This window comes from Pan paniscus, chromosome 19, assembly GCF_029289425.2.
Source record: "Pan paniscus chromosome 19, NHGRI_mPanPan1-v2.0_pri, whole genome shotgun sequence".
Lineage (NCBI taxonomy): Eukaryota > Metazoa > Chordata > Mammalia > Primates > Hominidae > Pan > Pan paniscus.
This window is the reverse complement of record NC_073268.2, coordinates 16656777-16677861: the sequence shown is the minus strand read 5'-3', so window position 1 is coordinate 16677861 and position 21085 is coordinate 16656777. Positions and strand designations below refer to the sequence as shown.

General features: G+C 44.5%; 1 protein-coding gene across 5 annotated transcripts in view; it reads right to left on the bottom strand.

Annotated features, from left to right (window-relative positions):
* SKAP1 (src kinase associated phosphoprotein 1) overlaps positions 1-21085 on the bottom strand; it is a 328721-nt gene that overhangs the window by 294542 nt on the left and 13094 nt on the right. For 2 of the 5 annotated variants that reach the window (XM_003827495.5, XM_008952854.4), the window contains exon 1: positions 5281-5491. The exons of 1 other annotated variant lie outside the window; for it this stretch is intronic. In XM_003827495.5, coding sequence (XP_003827543.1) covers positions 5281-5326 — 46 coding nt within the window. In that variant the 5' untranslated portion in view covers positions 5327-5491. Of the gene's footprint in view, positions 1-5280; positions 5493-21085 lie in introns of those variants that run through there. 2 more of the 5 variants (XM_057300243.2, XM_063598952.1) reach the window with 2 other exon arrangements.

Sequence of the window (21085 nt, the reverse complement as noted above, 5' to 3'; positions counted from 1 at the left end):
TGGCGTGGGCCTGTAGTCCCAGCTACTCAGAAGGCTGAGGCAGGAGAATCACTTGAACCTGGGATGCGGGGGTTGCAGTGAGCTGAGATCACTCCACTGTACTCCAACCTGGAGACAGAGTGAGACTCTGTCTCAAAAAAAAAAAAAGGAAGAAAGAAAAAGAAAATGAAAACCCTCAGAAAGGCCAGGCGGGGTGACTCACGCCTGTAATCCCAGCACTTTGGGAGGCTGAGGCAGGCAGATCATGAGGTCAGGAGTTCGAGACCAGCCTGGCCAACACAGTGAAACCCTGTCTCTACTAAAAATATAAAAATTAGCCTGTCATGGTGGCGTGCGCCTGTATTCCCAGCTACTCAGGAGGCTGAGGCAGAAGAATTGCTCAAACCTGGGAGGCGGGGGTTGTGGTGAGCCAAGATTGTGCCACTGCACTCCAGCCTAGGCAACAGAGTGAGACTCCATCTCAAAAAGAAACGAAAACCCTCAGGAGACAATAACAAGTGAAAAATTATAAGTAGAAAAATCAATAGACAAACCTGTGCACAAATATGTCCCAACTTTTAAAGTATATCCATATAATGAACACTGAGAAAAATACATGGAAATTTAACAATTATTGATTCTGAGTAACTGTATCCTATTGTGTGTTTTCTAAATTTTCTATAATTAGCATTATTACTTTTATAATCAGAAAATTTTAACATAAAAAAGGAGTAGAACTATAGTCATATCTCACTTTTCAGAATTCAACTGAGCAGTAGCCTCACTGATCTGCAAGACAATCCAGTTTCAAAAATTAAGCAAAAAAGATTCTGAGCAGCCAAAATACATCTTACAAAGCCCACACTTAAAGGTGTGGGTACTTTGTTCATCAAGAAAGCTCTTTGTAACTTCTTTTACATATATCTCAATTCCAACTAACGTGGTTATCTGATGTACCAGAAGCACTGGGAATGTAGACACACAGACAAGGGTGCAAAGTGATAGGCCTTGGCCTAACAGCAAGAAAAAAATAATGAAAATAAAAATATAAAGCAGACACAGACACTTACAAAGCAGTTCAGGGGCAACTACGGCCAAACATCCTAAACAATACATTACCATAAAGTATGGTAATAGATATTCACTATAACAACTTTGAGTTAAAGAGTGCTCTAAAGAGGTTCATTTGAAGATAGCCGTAGACTGGTTGGCTAAAGAAGAAAAATTCCTAATGCATTTTAGGAAAAACCTGATCACAAATATTTATAATAAGAAGATAAGAGTGCTTAAAGAGAATCTCCTCAGCTATCCAGAGCAACTCATTTCTGCAAGTTCCCCATAGTTGGAATTTTATTATACTGAAACAGATTTTATGATTGACTGCATTGACGAATACAGATCTGGAGAACAATCTGGAAGGAAATGATTAATGACTGCTTCTTTACAAGGAAGTTTAAAAATAAATAACTATAGGCATATCAGAATCAGCATTAACACAGCAATTGCTACTACATGCAGCCAGGTTGTTAATGTTATTTTGGCTTAAATCCATATTCTGGGCAGGATTTAGTACCATGTAGGCAGTTGGGACCTATCAGCTACCAGGGTAATGTCAGTAGGCACCATTCCATCACACAGGACAAACTACGAACCAAAGAAATATCTATTCCACCTCCTTCATACTCGTCTCTTTTGCTTCTGACTTCAAAAGCAGGGCTAGAAAGACCAGGAAGAAGAGACTGATTATGTTTATATCTGTGGAGCAAAGATTATGCAAACTGCCAGCACTTCATTGTTTTTGTTTTCGGTGTGGTTATCACAAAACAAAAACAAAAAGATAACTTCTACATCTGAAGCCCCATTATTTGAAAACAGACCTGAATATTTCCTCCTCTTTAATAAAGCAGAAAGCACCCTCCATTTTACTTATCTATGAGGTATTTATTTGTTGATAGGGGACTAGTTACTATTTCTATATGAGAGCTTGACAGAGTCTATCTAAAGAAGCTACTTCCTGAGTTACTCTAGAAACCTCACACTGTTTTGATATTTGCCAAAAATCCAAGATAGCGTTTTTTTTTTTAATTTCTCCACCTTCCATACCCCTCAGGGCTAAAAAGAGAAAAACATGACCACAAGCATAGTAAATGGTCCGTTAGCACTCTGACCTCTCTGAGTTTCTATTTGTCTTTTGTTCCTTTTTCTTTTAAATACCCTTACTGTTTATTTTTTCCTGTTTACAGAAGTAATGCATGGTCATTGTCACAATTCAAACAACACAAAGATGTATGAAATAAAAATTAATAACCTCCCCTCCTCCAAACTCTCACTCTTCTCTCAAGGAAGCCAATGTTAACAGTCTGGTATATATTCTTTTTTACTTCTTCCTAGGCTTACACAAATATTTATAACATATGTGGCTTTTCTTGTTTTGTCTTTTGGTTTTCAAGCAAAAATGGGATATTACATGTACTATCATGCATTTTGCCTTTTAGTCTTAAAAATATGCCATGGACACTTTCCAAGCCTATATATAGATCCACAGAATACTCTTTTAGTGGCTGTGAAGTATTCCATGAGACAAATGTCCCATAATTCATTCAACCATCACCCTGAGTCTCCCAACTTATTAACATTTAGGATAGATCTTCGTGCATATACTACTTCATGACCTTTCACTTCAGTGACAGATTTTTAGAAGTGAGGTTTCTAGGTCAAGTGAAACATTTCCAAATGTTTCAAATTTTATATTTAAACAAAATTAATTTTAGGCCTTGAGAATTTCTGTTCTCTTCATTATGCAAAATTTTGTTATCTACCTTTCACAATGCTTTACATATTTTATTCTTAAAAGCACACACATTATGTCAAAAAATGCCCCTGTCATTTATGCTTGTGTAGTTATAAATAAATAAATGCTTAAGTTATGGCTGTGATGTCCAGTGTTAAATCACTGTGCAAATGCTTATGCCTTGGTTTATGAAAGTAGTAATTCATTGTGGAAACCCCACCCCCACAGCCATGTGGCAGCACTAGAGTTGCAGCCCTCACATCCTGTGACTCCCTCCCACAGAGTGACTATATAGAGATCAGGACCTCCATTTTTTCTAATTGTCAACAGTTAACCTTAAAAAGTGTGTGGTGGGGGAGACAAATAGCAACAAACAACAAATTGATGGCCATTTTGGGTTTCTAATATGGACAGATTATTTGTAACACAATGAATAATCCTCCTGGTCTACACCAGTGACTGTGTTCCAAAAGAAATAAAACTTGTAACCAATATATTGCTATTATTGTTACAGGAACCTTTAAAAAACATATTCTTCAAACATTTTTCAATAGAATTACTGGATGAATCACACTTTACATTTTTTTCTCTACTTCAGATTCAAGTTCTAATTGCAAACTTAAAAAAAAAAAAAAGCCTTAAAGAAATACATTAACCAACGAAGCTCCTTATAATTTGGTTTCAGACTCCTCCATATATTTTAAAGACCTGAGCACCAACAGAGATTGTTAAGACACAGCAAGCTTGATACAGAAGTATGTGACATGCAATTAATCTCCATTCATACCCCGCTCTACTTGTCAGCAAACAAAGGTTCTGCTTTAGAAGGAGATCTGAAGACTTCAATTAAAAACAGTCAGCTAACAAGAAAATAATCTAAGCTAAAGGAAGGTGGCAGGTGCAGAAATGAGTTGTTTACCAAAGTGTCAGTTTTGAACAATAAAGAACTGCACATCAAAAATGCTGAAGGAATGGATTTCATTGCAAGCCTCTGAAAATAAAAAGGAATTTTCTACCAAGCCTAGACACAAAACTGAAGTATAGTTTAATAAGCTTATAAAATAGGTTTCCTCTCATCAAATGACAGATACCAATAAAAAGAATCAGTTTATATATTTCAATGCAAGGGCAGAGTTAAACTTTTTGCCACAGTCCCTTCTCTCCTAGAAACCAAAGACAATTACAGCCTTCCTTCACAAGCCTAATATTAAACCAACAACAGAGGGAAAGGCTGGATTGTTTCTTCTTAGACACCCAGATAATGCTCTTTTACCCTGCAAATAGTTTTCTACCCCCAAAATTTAGATTTATTCTGATCGTAAGTAAAATGGATTTTGGAAACCTCACCTCAAAAGAAATATCTAGCTGACAGCTTTTACATAGAAGCAATCCAGAATGGAAATAGTGCTACAGACAGAGACCAAAAGGACTTGCCAAATATTTGATTAGGAGGCATTTATACCGAGATAACAAGGTAATGGAGATATAAAACCAATTAAATTGAGAGAAACTGAAAAAAAATACTGCTTGCCAAAAATATGACCTGCCCAAAGCAGGCCATCTGTTAAATATGTGTCAAATATGTCAACTTAGATGCCAAAAGGCTTAATTCTGAATAGTTTCCTCCTGGGAGCCTTATGGGACTGCAGATTCCAGGCCTCTGTCCTCCCTGGAAGGTTAGTTACAGGAAAGCAAGTAAAAGTGACTTCCACCACGAAACCCAGCAGATGAAACTGCCCGTTAGCAAAGTCTCTTTGCGACATCTCTTTGGAGTGTTGGCAGTGTGTGTTGAGTGTTGATGGGGATGGCCGGAACTCTTTCAACCACCGCTTAGACACTGTAGTTGGAAGGTGAACACACCACAATGGGAGTTGGAAGGTGAACACACCACAATGGGGGCACTTCTAGAAAAGGAGGAAATCCCATACTGAGAATGAGCCTGCCTTGGGGTGGGTGAGACCCCTAGACGTCTGCAGGGTGATAAAGGGAGGGCTGGGGTTTTCGCACTGACAAAAACTCACGTCAACCACCTGGCCTTGGCCCATGGGGATCCCATGAGCCCCTCGCAGCCCCCTGGAGAGCCTCGGGGACCTCTAAGCAGGAAGGTTTGGGGTCTTCTGTGAGAGGTGAGGAAGTCGTGGCTGGGGAAGGAGGGGGACGGGAAACCCTACAGATGTAGGGCAGTCCTTCGGAGAAAGGGACAGGTCGGAGACCAGGCAAGGTGGCATGGGGGACCAAGAACCTGGCCTGAGGACTTTAGAAGCCGGGGAGGTGAAGTGGAGGCGTGGAGGTGCCTCAAGGCAAAAGAAGATGTGGGACTCCAGGGAGTGAAAGGGGCCCTGAGGTGAGAGGATGGAAAGCCGGCTCTAGGGAGTTGAGGGCTCTAGAAGCCTTAAGGTTCTAGAAGGAGGTGAGTGACGAAGCTGTAAAGAAAGCCTGGCCGTGGGAGGCCTGGTGTCCCCTTTCGGCCTTCGGCTCAGCACTGGAGGGGGCCTGCGCCAGGGCGTTACCTTCCAGGAGCCAACGGATCTCCTCAGGGAGGGCGGCGGCCTGCATTTGGCTGGGCGGGAGAGAGGCGGGACGGGGCGCGGGCCCTGGTCGGGAGGCGGACGGGCTGGAAGGCGACCCGGCTTGCACCGCGAGGCACCTGTACCTCAGCCGCGGTCGCCGCCCGCCCAGCCCGGCCGCGGGGCGGGGCCGTGGGTCCCCGGGCGCGTCAGGAAGTGGCGCGGGCGGCAGGCGGGGACCGGAACGGGGCGCGGGGCGTGGGTGCACGTGGCGCTCACGCCGGAGCCCCACGGTAGAAGGATTGGGGGTGCCGGAAGCACCGCACTGTGCGAGGCCAAAGATGCGCCCCTCCAGCACCCACCAAAACAAAAGACTTCACAAGGCTCAAAGGACCCACGGCCTTGGACACTCCATCCTAAGCACCGAACAGTTGACCTCACGGTGGCAGATTTGAAAGACCACGGGGTGCCTGAAGTAGGGTGCGGGGAGGCAGAATCCAAGGAAGAGATCCCCGTCAAGCATAGCACCCCTCAATTGCCGGTCCAGTTCACATCTCCATCCCCAGAAAAGAGGGCAAAACTTCGCTCTTTGGGAAGCCACAATGTTGAAAGGAAATGATTAATTCCCAATAAGCAATATAAGGACACCAACATTTGGGAGAATCGCGGCAGCGTGGCAGCAAGGGACACAGGAAACCAAACTGTGCTGTTCTCCCTCAGGATGGAAAGGCCCTGAGGAAAGGAAGGGGTAACTCAGGGAGAAAGCTGAGGGAGAGGAGAACAGAGCCCTTTCCCTCCAGGAGCTGCGGAAGGGAGGAAAGTGAAGGACAAAATCACAGGGTCTCATTCAAGGGACAGTTGGTGTCAGTGTCCTGGTTGTGACATGGTACTGTAATAGTGCCAGATGTTACCCTTGGAGGAAACTGGGTAAAGGTAGACAGAGTTCCTCTATCATTTCTGAAACTCTGTGAATCTATAATTCTCAAAATAAAGAGGTTTTTAAAGTACAATAGGTCAACTGCCATGAAAAAAGTATAAAGTGCTATGGTTGATAAAAGAAGGGAGCTGAATACCAGAAAAGGAGGAAAGAGGCCAGGCATTGTGGCTCACACCTGTAATCACAGCACTTTGGGAGGCTGAAGCAGGAGGATCACTTGAGCCCAGGAATCTGAGGTTACAGCCAACTATGATCACCCCAGTGTACCCCAGCCTGGGCAACAGAGCAAGACCCTGTCTCTTAAAAAAGAAAAAAAGAAAAAAAAAGAAGTGCCAGTGTGCATGTGAGTGTTTAAAGGTGCATGTGGTGTTTGAGATGGGCTCTGAAAAACACACCAGACTTTGAAGGGCCAGAGGACTTTCCAGGTGGAAGGACCAGAGTAAAGAAAGATGGAAGAGCCCTCACCAGCTTGAGGAATACTTAGTAGCCCTCTTTTACTGGATGTTGTAGAAAGACTATGGTTGTCAAGATAAACTGCAGCTCTACTGTGAAGGGACTTGAAAGTCAGAATAGGAATGTTGAACTTAATTGAGAGGGCACTGGGGAGCCATTGACAATTTTTGAGATTGGGAGTGACCTAACCAGAGCTCCGGGGTGGTATGTGGCCTCACACATCTCCACCTCTGCCTTTTTCCTTCTTTGTAAAAAATGGCATTTCTATTCTCAGACTCAACCTACAGAATATGTAGAAAAGATTAGGAGTGGTGGGAAAAGACACAGGGGGAAGTGGGTAAAATGGTTTTTACAACAGCCATAAGGGCAATAATGATGGACTCAATCTAGCAGACGGGGCAAGAGCAGTAAGAAGAAACCATCGAGAAGGATGAGTGTGATAGAAGTGCCTGCCTCCTTGTACTGTTTCCCATCCAGAGATACAGCCTCAAAGATGAGGGTGTGATCCTTTAAGGAGTACAGTGCATCCTGCCATCTGAAAAGCAGTGGTGCATTGGTTTCAGTGTCACATGACCCACCTACAAGCTGCAGTAAATTGGGGTGAGGGGACAGAGGCTGGCATGAGTCTCTCTGGGGTATCTGGCTCCTGCTCATCCTCCTTCCTGCCCTGAGAAAGTATAGCAATGGGTGGCTGGGCGCAGTGGCTCACGCCTATAATCCCAGCACTTTGGGAGGCCAAGGCAGGCGGATCACGAGGTCAGGAGTTTGAGGTCAGCCTGACCAATATAGTGAAACCCTGTCTCTACTAATAATACAAAAATTAGCTGGGCATGGTGGTGCACGCCTGTAATCCCAGCTACTCGGGTGGCTGAGGCAGGAGAATCACGTGAACCCGGGGGGCGGAGGTTGCAGTGAGCCGAGATCAGGCCATTGCACTCTAGCCTGGGTGACAGGGCAAGACTCCATCTCAAAAAAAAAAAAAGAAAGAAAGAAAGAAAGTATAGCAATGTGCAGACTACCTCTTTCAGGCTTGGGATAAAGTACCAGGTACCCCCATGGCATTTTTACCAACTTCACCACTTCACCTATAAAATTGTAGCTGCTCTAGAATCATTTTGAAGTACTTATGAGGCATACTAAAAAGCAAGGAAAGATACATGGGAACTGTCTGTGCTATCATCTCAATTTTTTTTGGGTAAATCTAAACTGTTACAAAAAAAATACAGCAAGGGCAGCAAAGTCTCCCCATATGTCAACCTAAACTTTGCCTTGCTTTCCTTCTTGGCAACAGAAGAAAATTTGATAACCTCCCCCTCTTCTTCAAGGATATGGTGTCACATACTAATATAAGCTACCAGCTAATGAATTGTTTGATAAAGAGCAGTAAACCCAGGTAATTGCACTTCTTTGCAGGCTTCACTGCCTGTCATAGCTTACTTACACCAAAAACTCACAGTGTACGTATTCTATATGCATCCTTCCTTACAAGAATCTCTGGGTTTTAGAGAGACAGGGGTAGAGGGAGGTGCACAGTCGGGTAGTATGTAGTGAGTGACTGGCAGATTCCAATACAGTATTGTCATGTTGCATCAAGGTTCCTCATTGCAGACAGAAATCTGCTTCCACACATGAACGCAGCCCTTCCTTAATCATCTGAGGACCCTGTTTCAGCAGTCAGCCCCACTCCTAATGACATTCTGTTAAATGGACAAATTCCTTTGAAGCCTTGTCCTTTTTTGAAATCCAATTTCGCAGGAAGCCAAATCTGATTGGGGGTAGCCATGGAAACCACACGGAGGAGTCTTAGAGGAGGTGAAGAGAGGCAAGGCAAAACGTGATAGTCACGAGTCCTTTACTGTTCTGTCAGAAATATCAAAGCAATCTGGAGAGGTTGGCAGTAGCTGAGTCCCTGCCTGGGTCCTGTTCTCTGTGGCTGGGTACTATATGGCTGTCATGGAAGAAAGCAGCCAGCTGTCTCTGCACACAGGCAGGAGGACAGAACAGAATACACAAATCTCAGGTCTGTCTGCCTCCCTTTTCTTCCCGTCCCCCCAGACCCAATTCCAGCAAGATCTTAGCATCCTCTTCTTAGCTGCCTGCCCCTTAAAGACAAACAACAAAAGAATGACAAGGTTAAAATACAAGGCCCTCACAGATAAGAGGTCCTTTGGAGCAGAGGCCATGAAATTAATCTGGAATTCCTTGTAATTAGATAAGATAAGGGGATCTAAAGAGATGTAGAACAGCCAGGAATGGAGTCCAGCAGCACAACATGCAGAAAACACACCGCCTTGTCCACCGGGACCCTTCACGCACTGTCAGCAGACAGAAGACACAGAAAATAGGGCCCATATTGGCCTCTGAGCTTCTTGGGAATGCTGTCTACATGTTCTCATGCCAGGTGGGCACTCGCTAAATAGGCATCTATGGGATGTCCAGAGGGACCAATCAGGAAGAAACAAAAGCATCTGGCACCCAGAATGGCATGGAGTGGGAACACAACTGCAAGCAAAGCAGGAGCTGGCTGGCACCGCTCTGCCCTGGCTGAAATGGGTCTGGAGAGGAAACTGCAGAGGGCAGGCTCTGAGGCTTTATTCCGAGCTGGTTATTGATCCCTGAATGCTGGGTCATGACATGTGGCGGAGCTGACGTCTGCCCTATGGATGTGCAGCCACTGCCTCTCAGCCTCTCGGTCCCAACCCCATCAACCGGGTTTATTGACTCTTTTATTGACAATGCTGGGGCCTAATGAGGCCAAGAGCTGCACACTTCATTAAGAGATGTGGAAGGAGAGATGATGCATCCTGTCGGTGCCAAGAACCAGGCTCACTGTATGTTTTGCAAGGCTCCAGAAACCAAGCATCATGCCACCTTGAAGGCAGAGGAGATGGACATAAGATGCTAACTTGGGCATGTTACTTCAGTGGCCTAAAAATGAAGTTTCCACGGCTTGCCAGAAGCCTTGTTCTTACCAATTAGCTAACTCTTCAACTTAGGAGGGTCCTGTTATACACACACTCACACAAATACACTTCCAATGGTCTCCCCTTCCAGCTCACACTCCTAGATTCTCTGCCTTAATACATACAACAAAATAAGCAGCTTCTCATATCACATCAGGAAACAATTCCATAAGCAGGTTCTCAGTGAGGTACAGGCTTGGAACAGGATGAGGGACTATATAAAAACTCAAAAGAATCTTCAAAGGGAGCAAATTCAAGATAAGGAACAGACCCAGCACTATACCCAGGGTCCCCCAGCTTACCAGGAGCTGTGCATTAGAATCGGGTACAAAGCTCTTGTAGAACTGAAAAATACCTAAGATAGATAGTTACAGCCTAGGGATCACTGAGCCACTCTGCGAAGTCATCACTGTTGGCCCTCCTCCATCTAAATAGTAATGTTTCATTCCCAGCACTTTGGGAGGCCGAGGCAGGGGGATCACTTGAGGCAGGGGGATCACTTGAGGCAGGGAGTTGGAGACCAGCCTGGGCAACATAGTGAGACCCCTGTCTCTACAAAAAATTCAAAAATTTCAAAAATTAGCTGGGCATGGTGGCATAAGCCTGTAGTCCCAGCTACTCTTGAGGCTTAGGCAGGAGGATTGTTTGAGCCCAGGAGTTCGAGGTTGCCGTGCCACTGCACTCCAGCCTGGGCAACAAAGCTGAGACCCTGTCTGAAATAAATAAATAAATAGTAACATTTCTTTCTTTCTTCTTTATCTTATCTATCACTCGTCTTATTATTTTTTCTCTATTGTTCCCAATCCTTTTTTTTTTTTTTAAATCTTCTTTACCTATCCTTTAGACCACATTAGATATCCCCGTGGGGCACTGCTGAGCCCAGCAGAGGACCTGAAGACCAAAGAGGTTGCTGACTCTGACATTCTCTGTTTTTGATTGGTTCTCTTGGGGATCTGAAGTGGAGATGGGGGGACTCAGAATGTATCAGCTGTAGCCAGATGAGCTGTGCACTCTGAGTGAGATGTGGAAACAGTCTGTGTAGCTAATCTGCATGAGAGCAGATGAGGCTAAGACTAATTTTATAGACTATAGACTATATATTTGCAGACATAACTTTGGAAACTAGCTGGAAGAAATAGTCTTTTCTTCTGGGGGATTAAGGAGATTGAAGGTAGAAGGACAGCAATTTCCTAAAGTCGAACTGGGTTTCTTTGGTTTCTTTTCATCTGTTATTTCAAAGGTAAAAAAATTTAAGTTCCCAAACCCCTTCCTTACTTTTTATCCTTTCTTCTTCCTCACTTTACTACAGGTCTTAGAATTCAGAGTTGGAGCAGGGGGATTCAAGGTGAGAGAAGGGGCAGTTATTTAGAAGCTGGTAGAAAGCTCTGGCCTGCACTGCACATGTGCTCATGTGCTTTGGAGGATACTGACACTAAGATGAGTGGATATAATCTAACAAGAGCCACTAGCATTCTCAAATACAGACAGAAGCACTAGAGTCAGAGATAAAAACAGCAATAGCTGATTATTTCGAAGTAAGAAAGTGAGTAAAAATACCTTTGCCCTAGTGGATATCGTTGGTCCTCAAGATATGTTCTTTCCTTGCCTTCAGAATTGTGTCAGTGTCCATTTCATTTTCATTTTTTTCTTTCTAAATGTCTATTCTTTTTTTTTTTTTTTTTTTTTTTTTTGAGATGGAGTTTCACTCTTGTTGCCCAGGCTGGAGTGCAATGGTGGGATCTTGGCTCACTGCAACCTCCACCTCCTGGGTTCAAGTGATTCTCCTGCCTCAACTTCTCTAGTAGCTGGGATTATAGGCACATGCCACCATGCCAGGCTAATTTTTTTATTTTTAGTACAGACAGGGTTTCACCACGTTGGCCAGGCTGGTCTCAAACTCCTTACCTCAGGTGATCTGTCCACCTCGGCCTCCCAAAGTGCTGGGATTACAGGCGTGAGCCACCGTGTCTGGCCAACAACTGTACCCGGCCTCTATTCTTAAATATCCCTGGACTCCCATTCCCACAACATTTTCTTCCTGTGTAAACCACACTATCTTTCATACACAAAATGGCACTGTCAGTTCATGTTGCATTGCTTTTCAGTTTCACTCTTGTCTTGCCTCCTCTCATCCCTCCACTAGAATTTGTGATCACACTCTCTTACACCACCTTTGAGATCTTCAGTCTCACATTCTTTTCATCTTCAATCTTTCCTTCTGCCTGCTAACATCCTTGGTCTTCTCTATCCTTAAAAACCAAGATCTTCCTTTCACCCCTCTACCTCCTCCAACTCTCATCCTTTCCTCTCCTTCCCTGCCCCCATCAACTTCCTCCATCAAATCTCATGTCCTTTCTCCTCCGTCTCTTAACCTTGCCTGCCTGTCTTCACACCACCAAAGGGATATCTCTCCCAAGAGCATCACTGACCTCCTTCTCCACTCTCCTTTGTCTTCACCAGCCTTCTTTTTGGATCATTGGATGGTCTTGACCACCTGCTCTTGCTGTAAGCACATAGCTTGCTTGGCATTGCCCTATCTGATCCTCTTTCTGTCCATCTTAACTGTCTGTGACTTCCCTGCCTCCTTCTTTGGCTCTCTTCATTTCACCTTCTAGTCATAGGTATTCGCCAGAGTTTCTACTTGCCTTTCTCCCATCCCTCTTCTTTCATTTCTCTCTTTGTTCTCTGAGTCTCTATTGGTTTTATTCTCACACTACTACTACTTTCCCCTTTGTACAGATTGCTTTGCTGATTTGTACCTCTGCCCCACATTCCCACCTGGATATCTGAGCAGTTCCACCAAATTGTTATTTCCTCTCTCCTTAATTATTGCAATAGCAACAAAGCTCAGTGGACAGGGCATGGGCTTACAAATCAGAAAGACCTGGGCCCCGTTTCTGGCTCTGCCACCTACCTGTTCTAAGACTCTGGGCAAAGCTCCATGAGCCTCAGGTTCCTCATCAGTAAATTGGAGATCATAATCCCTACATTACAGGGTTATTATGAAGGTTAAGTAGGATGATGTATGTATATAGTATATGCTCCATAAATTGCAACAGTTAGGCCGGGTGTGGTGACTCACGCCTGTAATCCCAACACTTTGGGAGGCCAAGGCAGGTGGATTGTTTGAGGCCAGGAGTTTGAGACCAGCCTGGCCAACACAGCGAAATCCCATCTCTACAAAAATAAAAAAATTAGCCGGAAATGTTGGCGCACGCTTTTAGTCCCAGCTACTCAGGAGGCTGAGTCACAAGAATCACTAGAACCCAGGAGGCAGAAGTTGCAGTGAGCCGAGATCGTGTCACTGCACTCCAGCCTGGGAGACAGAGCAAGACTCTGTCTCAAAAAAAAAAAAAGAAAAAGGTAATGTTATAAAGGCATTGCTGTTTTCCTGGTAATTCAAGCTCAAAATATAGAAGTCATCTTGGACCCTTCCTCACTCATTCTAAACAGCCACTAAGGCCACTAGTCTTACTTCCTCGCAGTGGCTTTTGAATCCTTACCCTCCTTGCGTCCTTAATGTCACCTCTTTGGGTTTGGTTCTCAATATCTTTGTTGGGAAGTGATATGTTGAAATGGCTTCTAACCCGGCCTCCCACATCCAATTTCCCCACCATCCCATGCCACCCCTCATATAAGCTTCAGAGTATATATCCCAAAGCATGGCTCTGACCCCATCAAAGAGGTGATAGAGTATAGAATGTAGTGGTCCTAAAGTCAGACAACCCTGTGCTCAAATCTGCCACCGCTTGCTGTGACCTTGGACAAGTTACTTATCTTCCATATGCCTCAATTTCCTCCACTGTAAAATGGCAATAGTAACTGTATTCTCAAGGTTGTCGTGAAGATCCAAAGAGCTAATATATGTAGTGCTTACACCTGCCTGCAGCATGGTAGGTGCTTTGTAAAGTTTAGTGATTACTGTCCCTGCATTCCCTGCAAAAACTAGCACCTGTCAGATGCTCAATAAATATATATACAAATTATCCATAATCTCTCATTTGATCTTTCTTACTCATTAAAGATATATTTGAGGAGTGGCCAAGATATAGGTATCATTGGTTGCCAAGGATGAGAGTTTTCCTCTTTATGAAGCTAATCTGCCTTTAAAGAGATGAATAGAGTGGCCTTGGCTTCCTTGGCACCAGGCTCTAACAAATCAAGGTTATCAGATTCTCCCCACCCACCTCCAGAGATTTCCTCCCTGCCCTATCTATTCTAGAATACTTCTAGTGTTCTCCAAACCACATGGGGGAAACACTGATCTGGAAGGCGTGAGATATTAACACCTCTTTTCACTTATTGCAGCAAAAACAAAGTTTTCACTATAAATAAAGACCCTGCAAAGAATCAATCAGAAAGAAGATCATATCCTAGGAGTCTGTAGTCCCTTTAGTCTGGAGAGCTGCCAGCAGGGCTAAGCTCTACAGAAGGGCTGGGGTTGTGGCAGACGGACATGACTTGGGGAGTGTGTGGGAGGGTTGATGGCCTAGGGATGAGGCTAGTGAGAAAGAAAAAGGGAAAAGAGAGTGAATGAGAAGTTGAATGAAAAGATAAATAAGTGGAGAAATAGAAAACATCATAAAGAAGTCTTCATAGTTTGAAGGATTAGAAACTAAATCAAACAGATCCACCTCATTTCCTGAATTGTAATTTCAGGCTATACCATGTTCTACCTCCAAGGACAATTGAGTAGCTTCAGGGAATGGCTGTAAATTCCTAAAGAAAAGTGCCTTGTGGATCAAGCTGTTCCTATCTGCTGCTGTACTTTTTAGCATCTGCACTTTCAACACAATGACACGTCTTATTGAGTAATATGTGATATTTTGCATCATGAGACTATTGATGCAGAATTTCCTTTTTCAGAGCTCAATATTCCAATCAAAGCCTGTTGCATCACATCACTGAGGCCATCCACTTAATGACAAATTGTAAGATGCATATTGCAGAATATTCATGTTCATTTTATGCTCACAGTGCTTGAAATCTCCTCTAAACAGCCTCTGCTCTCAGCCTATTAAGGTACCCGTGTTATCTACACTTCATTCAATGGTGTGGAAATAATTGTCTCGAGACGAAAGAAAAAATTGATGGTCACAAGCCGAGTCAGCACTTGTGTTCTTTTCTTACTCTGTTGAATCTGGTGTTATTTACCTCTTCCAACACCTGGGACTCCTGATAAGTCACTCCCATGGTAGCTTTTTCCAGGACAGTGCTATGGGGTCTTTAGAAGAAGTAGGGATCCTTCATAAGCTATATTGTTATCAGCACAATTCATGCAGCTACCAGATGTGCAAAATTGAAACCACCAAGGGCATTCAGGCAAAGGGGGCTTCCCCAGGTCCATATGGCCACTATGACATGTGCTCATGAGTTGGAGGAGGAATCAGAGAAAAAATGAGATGCACTAAACATGAGGGCCTGTGTTCTTGCGAGAAAATGCTTATATTCTGACAATGTTGGGGCCCTTTTTAACTGCCCGTCATCTGCTATCCCAGCACCTGCACCCTATAGCCTGCCTCCCTACAAACCTGGCTCTACTAAAAAGACCTTCCTGTTAGAGACAGGTGGGCCCTTTTCTTCATCTCTTCCCCTTCCTCTTATCTCTGGGATGAAGCACCAGGACGCTGGCTGGTGGAGGAGAGCAATTGCCCCTGGCAGCTGATAGTTCAGCAATGCGGGCTGCGACTTTGCCTTTAAATATCAACCACATGCACAGACAACAGCCTGGCAGCCTGAGAGGTTTCCATGGTGACAGAATGCAGGCCGTGACCTCTGTAAATGTAATCAGAGCACTGGGATTGGTGTGCAAGACAGGTTTAATTTCTCCTGCAATGGAAGCTCTGTGGTCCTGGCCCTACATAGGCTTCATACGTTGACAGACAACCTGTTATCTCCACCAGGGCAGCTCTGCATATGGCAGTTCCCTCTGCCCCAGAGCTGCTTCCTCTACTGTCTGAGCAGGCTGCAGGATGTAGAAGGTCACTGAGGACTGGGACAACAGTCATATCAATACCTGGCATCCTTGCCCAGTGTCCTTGGGAGGTGAGACTGTCCCTTATACAAAGAGCAGCTGTGGCGTAAGGGTCAGACCAAGGACTCAGAAGATTGGCCAAGGTTTTCATCCCTGCTGTGCCACCAACAGTGTGACCTAGGGCAAGTCATTTAACCTCCAACTTTCAACATCTTCACTCCAAGGAGAAAATGCCTGGGAAAGGGAAGGCCAAGGGCTTCCAAAGTCCGCAATTTAAGATGGTACCCAATAATGGTTAATGTGAGGATCCTCCCACCCTCAGTGGACTCATACCCCAAGAAGTGAATGCTAGTCACTGGTGTCAGTGCTGCCAGTGGTGAGGGGAAGGCTCACTGTGGGAGAGGCTCAGCAGGACTTCCCCACCTCTATCCTGAATTGGAACAAAACCAGGATGCATTTTTTCTAAGCCAGCCCAGAGTAGTAGACTAGAGTTTTGCACTAAACTGACAGGAAACAGACAGAGGCTCAGAGGGAAATGTAGCTGCATCAAAGGAGGACCCCATAGCCTCTTTCCTTAAACTCCATGCAACCTCAGCAAAGAATTTCTTTGGTCACTTGGATGCTAGCACCCCGATTCCATTTCTAATTCACATGAGATGCTGGCCGACTTCAGTTGCCAGTTATCCTGCTTCTCTGATTCTTTCACTTTTCCAGCATAGTGTTCTAAAAAACAAAAACAAAAACCAAACAAACAAACAAAAAAAGATTTGGACTAAGATGAGATTCATAGGGTTGCATGAAATATTTTTCTTCCCAGAGGGAGCTGGTCCATAAGATTCCCCTTGCAGAATGAGATTCAACAAGGAATCTCAGAATTTCAGAGCTGGAAGGAACTTTAGAAACCCTTTTACCTACAGAGAGAAACCTGAGGGACTAGCCTGGATGTCTCTGGGTTACAGCAAATTAATGGCAGAACCACAAGAGCATCAGGGCCTCACTCTGCTTGGCTGAGTATTAATTTACCTCATGGGTGCTTTTGAACCTCAAACTAAAATAGAGGGGAAGTGGGGGGAGGATTCAAAAGTGGTTGATGAACATTAGAATCAGGAAATGGTGATTTGGTTGAATCTACAGATAATAGCTTTACCACTTCCTGTGTCAGCTGATGCCAAAAGAGAGAAGATTCTAAAGAAGAAAATAGTTACGTGACAGAACTGTGGGCTTCCACACAACTGTCTCCACCCAGGCCATACTCTTTCTCTAAGGCCATTGAGGAGAGTATAAACCTGATTGCTCAGGGGTTTCATTGGCTGGTGTCCAACACAAAATCACAAGATCAAAGAACAGTGGAGTTTATAGGAACCCCAAGAGAACATCTGGTCTGACATTATGTCTTCTGGTTGCTGAGTAACTAAACCATCTAGGACAGGTAATTTAATTGTCTTTCCTTTTTATTAAAGGACTCAGTTTCCCAAATATAAATGAGGAAATAAGGTTCCTTCTAGGTCTAACATGCCAGAACTCCATGATCTCGAAAGGTGGAGATTTCCCAACCTTTTCCAGGATCCCTTTACAGCATTTAACACATATCTTGTAAGTAGCAGGCTTCCCTGGCCTCAAGCTTAACATCATCAGTGTGGCAAGCACCAAGGGTTTGTCCAGCTCCCAGGGATTACCATGGACTCCAGGAACATGCACTGAAGTTCCTTTTAGTGTTTTAAAGAGGAGGAGGAGGCAACCATTTATGTATTACTCATGTCGGTCCAAGTTGTTAATACTCCAGTAGTTGGTAGGCCCAACCTGACTGCGTTGTGGCCATGGGGTGTGGTGGGGTGTGAGATGGTGTCAATTACATAACATCTCCTACAGAAACTGTGTGGAATAGGGGAGAAAAGAAATTCTTAGACAACACAGTTGGTTATTTCTGGAAGAAATGGGTAGGTTTGCTGCACAGAAAAAGCAATCTATCCATCATACCCTTGTTCTTCAGACCTGCCTATGTATGCCTGAATCATTATAGAAAAGTTTCCAATTCTGAGCCCTTGAAAATCAGGGATATGATTATGCTCACTCCACTCACTGAAGCCTTAGTTCCATCCTGCCTGGGACTCTGCTATACTTGGTGTTACATTTTTGGATGTGAAATGTGCAGGGTGGACTCAGACTCCACAACCACTTGCCCCCTTCTTGGCCAAGTCACCTTCTCCTTCCAACTTCTCTAGGTCAGTAAATGGCACCATGGATAATCCAGTTGCCCAATCTGGAACTCTGGGGGGTCATCTTTCTTCCCTCTTTCTTCCTCTGCCAAGTCTAGCTGGAAAATATGTTTCAAACAATCTGTTTCTCTCTAGTCTGTTGCCACCATCCTGGTCCAAGCCACCATCATCTTCTACCTTGCAACCCTCTGGTTTTACGCCCCACCAACCCATTTTCCACCCTAAAACCAGTGATGTCATTTTTAAAAATCTGCCCATGCCTCTTTCCTAATTAAAATTTTAGTAGCTTCCCAATATTACACTTCCTAACTCCTCACAATGGCTAACAAGCGTCTACCATCGCCACCACCATAACCTCCTGCTTATCTTTCTAGCCTTGCTGCCTGCATGGACCCTTTACTCTCCATCATCTTCAGTAACAGACTTCCTGCAGTTTTTCAATGAGTCATACCCACTCCCACTTCCGTTTGCTCACATGTGCTGTTCCTGCTGTCTACAACACTCTTCCCCTTCCCCTTCACCCAGCTAACTCCTACTCATGCTTCAAGTCTCAACTTCATTTTGTCTGGTAACCAACCTTGGCTCCCCAGACTGGGTTATATTTCCCTCTCCTACATTCCTGTAGCAGTTAGCACCTGCTATTCAAAACTCACATCCCATCTGTAATTATTAAAATTATTAAAAGTAATGGCAAAAACAGCAATTACTTTTGCACCAACCTAATACTTGTCTACCTGCCACCTGTCTTCTCCTCCTGAGGGTTCAGATCTTACCTATCTTATTTCCTAATGTATTCCCAGCAACTACTATGCTTGGTGTATAGTAGGTCCTCAATAAAGGATTATTGAGTGAGTGCTACAAGGTAAGTCTGTTTGTTTGTTTGTTTGTTTGTGACAGAGTCTTGCTCTGTCACCCAGGCTGGAGTGCAATGGTGTGATCTCGGCTCACTGTAACCTCTGCCTCCTGGGTTCAAGCAATTCTCCCGCCTCAGACTTCCGAGTAGCTGAGATTACAGGTGCGTGCCACCACACCTGGCTAATTTTTGTATTTTTAGTAGAGACAGGGTTTCTCCATGTTGGCCAGGCTTGTCTCGAACTCCTGACCTCAAGTGATCCACTCACCTTGGCCTCCCAAAGTGTTGGGATTACAGGCGTGAGCCACCATGCCTGGCCTGTTGGGTTTTTTAAAAATAATTTTATTTTGAAATAATTTCAAACTTACAGAAAAGTTATCATAGTATCTAGAACTCAAGTATACCATTCACTTGGAATTATCAATTATTAACTTCGATTATTAATTATTAAATTTAATAATCATCAATTATTAAATTTACTTTATTTTTCATAATAAATAAAATGTTAATTATAGAAAAGTAATTAGTACTAGATTAATTTACATTTTTTTCTGAATTTGAGAGTAAATTACAGTCATCACGCTCCTTTTCCCTAAAAACTTCAACGGTATTTTCTAACAATGAGGATATTCCCTTAAAAATAACACCTAGTAAGAGGCCGGGCGCAGTGACTCACGCCTGTAATCCCAGCACTTTGGAAGGCTAAGGCGGGTGGATCACTTGAGGTCAGGGGTTCGAGACCAGCTTGGCCAACATGGTGAAACCCCATCTCTACTAAAAATACAAAATTTAGCTGGGCGTGGTGGCATGTGTCTGTAATCCCAGTAACAGGGGCTGAGGCAGGAGAGTCGCTAGAACCAGGAGGCGGAGGTTGCAATGAGCCCAGATCGTGCCACTGCACTCCAGCCTGGGCAATAGGGTGAGACTGCGTCTCAAAAAACCCCACAAACACCCAGTATGGTTATCAAAATGAGGAAAGTTAGCAAAGACACATGAACTTTAATTCAAATATGTGTTATCATTTTCAGAGAAGTAGAAAGTGCTAGGCAAACGTGGCAGTCTGGGATTAGGTGCATGCATTCATAAGGTAACCTCTCTCTCTCCTTCCCCTCTCTCTGCCCTTGTTCAAGGGCTTTCTCTAAAACTAAAGCTGTGGTTGCCAAGGCAGAGCCAAGCTGGTTGTGTCTGGTGTTCCCTCAAGCCCCCACTTGCACTAGTAACTTCTCTGCACCACGCGCATTTGTCGCTGCCTATGCAGTCCTCTATCGGTAGGCTGGAAGGCTCCTGAGCAGGTTAGCTTTCTTTCACAAAGTCCCAGCGATAGGAGGAAGCCCAGCTCACCGGAAGTGAAGGTTGGAGGGAAAGGTGAAGGACAGGAAGTGGGAAGATGACTCCTGGGACCCATAATCATGCATGAGCAGTTCAGAGCTTCCCAGAAGGGAAGAAGACAAGCTGTAGGGGCAGTAAGATTTGCACACCTTGGGTCCTGGGACCATCCTGCTCAGCTGAGTAGAATACCAAACGAGGGTGTTTCTGAGCTGCACTTCACCTCAGCCAGGCAATCGACAGGAGAAGCAGCGAGCGAGACCGACAGACTGTCACTGGCAAAATGAACTGTCACCTCCCATTTTTCAGAGGCACGGCGGGATGAATTGCAGCCTTGAACCTTGCGGCCCGCTGTTGATTGAGTTCCGCTGTCTTAGAACCCCGTCGAACAAGGCGAGTTCATTTCAGACTGACGTACCACCGCTTATCAATTTAGGAGCCAGCAAAATTAACCGCTTCGGAGCTGATTTTCTCCCTCCCCCTGCTTGGATTCCGCATGCAGAAAGGTCACCAAATAAATCTCTCTGGGTCCTGCTAGCATAATATGCAGCTAGGAGATGGGGTCTCAGAAGAGGAAGCTGAACCAAACAGCCCACGCCCAAAAGGTCGCTGAGGCCCTCTTACAGCCACGGATTGTGGCAGTGGTGTGTGACAAGTCGTGCCTTTGCTAACTCTGCTCTGCCCACATCAGCAGCATCTGCTCCCAAGAGATACTGTGGTTGGGTAGGATTGGGTGGCTGAGAATGGAGGTGCTACAGAAGCCCCCGCAGTCTTTCTGCAGAGATCTCTGTATATTCTTCTGCTTTGCATCCACAGGGCCTTACACATAGTAGGCACCCGCTAAATGTCTATTAAACTGAATATGACTTGATGTATGCTTTACCATCAATCGGTTTGAAAAGTTTAAAAGAAGTTAGCATGGACAGGGCCCTGGTGGAGAGAAAAAAAAGAAATGTTTATCCAGGAATATCTTTATTGTCACCGGACATTCATGGGGCCCAGTCCATGCTAAAAATCCTCTGGCAACTTGAAGGTCCTTAGAGCACAGCAGGAAGCTCACCAGAACAGAGTTCCTTGTCTCCAGAA